Below are 3,058 nucleotides of genomic sequence, written 5' to 3'. Positions count from 1 at the left end.
TTTTTGTAAGTGGAAGCTTGTAGGAGCCGAAGACCTGCGTCCTCAAAGTGTGGAAACCAGAGGCAGAACCTGCAGGCTTGACGTGTTCCAGGTATTTTAATTGACGCAAGAGGGAGAACTCCAGTAAGTAAGGATTACTCAGCCAAGCAAGGCTGGCTTGTCCAGATTATCATCAGGTGAACATAAGCCACAAATGCCCTGCTCTTTATCTAAATTTAGCAGCTTCCAGAGCCTGAAAAACTCCACAGAGGCACAGGTATTTATTAAGAACAGTGTCTTGTCATACCACACCATGTCCTAAACTGGATTTTACTGGTGTCCGCTCTTTTTCTGGAGATCTGTGCTGGTTTTTGGCTGTTGCAGGCAGCAGCTCCTGCTCGCCTGTCCTGGTCCCAAGGGGACAGACTGCTCTGTCACATGGAAATAAGCTACTGCCCATGCAAATAGACATCTGGGCTGTGCAAATGAAGAGAAGAGCCTTCCCCAGCATGACACTGGGTACTACTGGAATCTCCTCTGCATAATGCACTGAAATACCGGCAGGTTTTGCCTGTAAAATGTTATTCGTTGGGGTTATTCATTGTTCATACTGGACAAGAAAGTGGATGTTTCGGCTCCTTGTATTCTAAGGAAATTAGGTTGAATGTTGCCACATTATTTGTCTTCTGTATATGAAAATCACTAATAACTTACAGCTAACATGCAAAATAATTGTACTTGGTAGCAGTCTGTCTTTTATAACCTCACCACAGAGCGTGAATAATGATGGTAAGTGTTAAGAGTGGGCTTTTAAACCCCACCAAGCAGTAACATCTCCCTATGTGAAACAGCATCCAGGAAGGTTGAGATGTTGGTGTGGCTGGAGGGGCTATTAAACAGTCAAAATAGCTTTAATAGTTTGAAACCAGCACTAAAGCTGTGTAGATTAATGTTAGAAAACTAAGAGCAGTAATGGCTTAAGATGGTGATGAAATAAATGTGATTGGAAGCTCCTCTGATGGTTAAACTCAGCCTTTCTCCCTTTCCCCAACAGGACCTTGGGTGCCCACGCTCCCATGCCTTCTCCCCCAGCAGAACCAGGCTCCCCACACCCCCTATCTCCAGCTGCTGTTACCTCGTCGAATTTCTACCCTGAGACCTGGGTGGGTATGGACCCAGCTCAAGACTTCGTCCAAGTGCCTGTTGCGAAGGAAGACAGAAGCTACCGCACCATCTATAACCTCTTTCACAAGACTGTGCCAGAGACCAAATACAAAATACTGAAAATTCTCCGAGTGCAGAATCAGTTTCTCTGGGAGAAATATAAAAGGTAAGATAATGCAAATACCATGCTTTTACAATACCTTAAAATATGTCATTTGGGCTGCAAAACAGACATTGATCATTAAGCAGAAGACATAAACTCCAGGTTTTCTGAAGAAAAGAAGCATCTTCAGTTGAACGACTTTATCTGAAAAATATCTTACCCTGAAATCTCCTGTGTAGGAGGTTTAATCTACTCATAACTCCTGTAAAATGTATCTTCACAGAAACTTCAAAATAAAGCTAGGAGATCTACTTGAAAAATCTTTCCATTCACTTCAAAGCCAAACTAGGAGGCTTGTTTTCATCAAATCAATCAAATAATTGACGATGGCCATTAGTGCCTTGGTTCCCCAAGGCCTTGCGTGGGCTCGCAAAGATGGGCTCTGGTGTCCCAAACCAACGCAGTGACCACTTCATAACCCACTGTGCCAGAGGATAACACTGGGGCTTTAAGAGCTGCACTGGAAACTGCCTTTCCTGCAATGAACATTCATCTGCACTTTCCGTTTTCTCTTCCAGGAAAAAAGAATACATGTCCAAAAAAATGAGTGGGCTCGACCGCATCATGAATGAGAGGCATTTGTTCCACGGCACCTCCCAGGACGTAGTGGATGGGATCTGCAAGCACAACTTTGACCCACGCGTCTGCGGGAAACACGCCACCATGTTTGGGCAGGGCAGTTACTTTGCCAGGAAGGCAAGTTACTCCCATAACTTCTCCAAAAGATCAGCCAAAGGGGTTCACTACATGTTCCTGGCCAAGGTCCTGATAGGGCGGTACACGGTGGGCAACCACACCATGCGGAGACCCCCCCCGGTCAACCCTGGCAGCATCACCAGCGACCTCTACGACTCCTGTGTGGACAACTACTTCGAACCTCAGATCTTTGTCATTTTTAATGATGATCAGAGCTACCCTTATTTCATTATCCAGTACGAAGAGGTTAGCAACACTGTCTCCATTTGAAACCTCATGCTACTAAATTATTCATTTTAATAAAGCCTCTCGTTCTGACATCGGTAGCAGCTTTTGTGGAGAAAAACTGGAACGTTGCAGAACCGATTAAATTACTCACTTGGGAGGAACTAAATCTCAAAATAGAGAAAAGATCTGAAGTGACCAATTGTGCACTTGCTGTTTGATTATGTATGTGCAAATTGTAAATATTTTTCCATTGTTTATAGTTGAAAATCTGTGCCTTTTGTTATAAAACACTGTTTATTTATGTTAGTAAATATTCATGTTTAAAAATGTGTGTGTATTAGTTTGGTTGCATTCTGTGCATATTAGAGCAGCTAGAAAATTGCAGATGCCCTGGTCTTTATTCTTAGGGATGGCTATTTCTAGATAATCAGAACTAGATGATTTTCATCCTGAGTATATTTAATAAGAGATTCTCCCAACCACTATTTTTTTTTTTTTAGTGCATTTCATAAAGATGGGGAGAGATTACAGAACAAACATCCTGCTCATGCTGTGGGTTATTAAATGGGACAAGACACACAAACACTTCATTTTTTAAGCAGTAAAATCAAGGGGGTGTGCATGGCTTGCAGTCTGGGAGGCTTCCAGCCATTGAACCTGTGCATACTGGGCAGGGCCATTCATCCCCATCACAGAGACATCCCCAAGCACAGCAGGAGCTCAGGCAGCCTGAGTCAAGACACCCTGGGGTGCCCCAGCCTGGTTAGGATCTCATTTATGTATCTCATTATGGAAGTTGTACTGGTTTTATTAGTGCAAGGGTGGCCT

The 3,058-nt window shown here is 43.5% G+C and overlaps 1 protein-coding gene across 1 annotated transcript; it reads left to right on the top strand.

Annotated features, from left to right (window-relative positions):
• Window positions 1-1,033: 1,033 nt before the first annotated feature.
• LOC104535777 (TCDD-inducible poly [ADP-ribose] polymerase-like) lies at window positions 1,034-2,559 on the top strand (the record flags this gene model as incomplete). Its single annotated transcript, XM_010189738.1, has 2 exons — window positions 1,034-1,309; window positions 1,825-2,559. Coding segments are annotated over 2 exons (724 nt in total), but the record flags the coding sequence as incomplete, so codon positions are not given.
• Between the last annotated feature and the right edge of the window lie 499 nt (window positions 2,560-3,058).

This window comes from Mesitornis unicolor, unplaced genomic scaffold (assembly GCF_000695765.1).
Source record: "Mesitornis unicolor isolate BGI_N332 unplaced genomic scaffold, ASM69576v1 scaffold35148, whole genome shotgun sequence".
Taxonomy (NCBI): domain Eukaryota; kingdom Metazoa; phylum Chordata; class Aves; order Mesitornithiformes; family Mesitornithidae; genus Mesitornis; species Mesitornis unicolor.
Note: the sequence above shows the minus strand (reverse complement) of the source record. Positions and strands in the feature narration are given on the sequence as shown.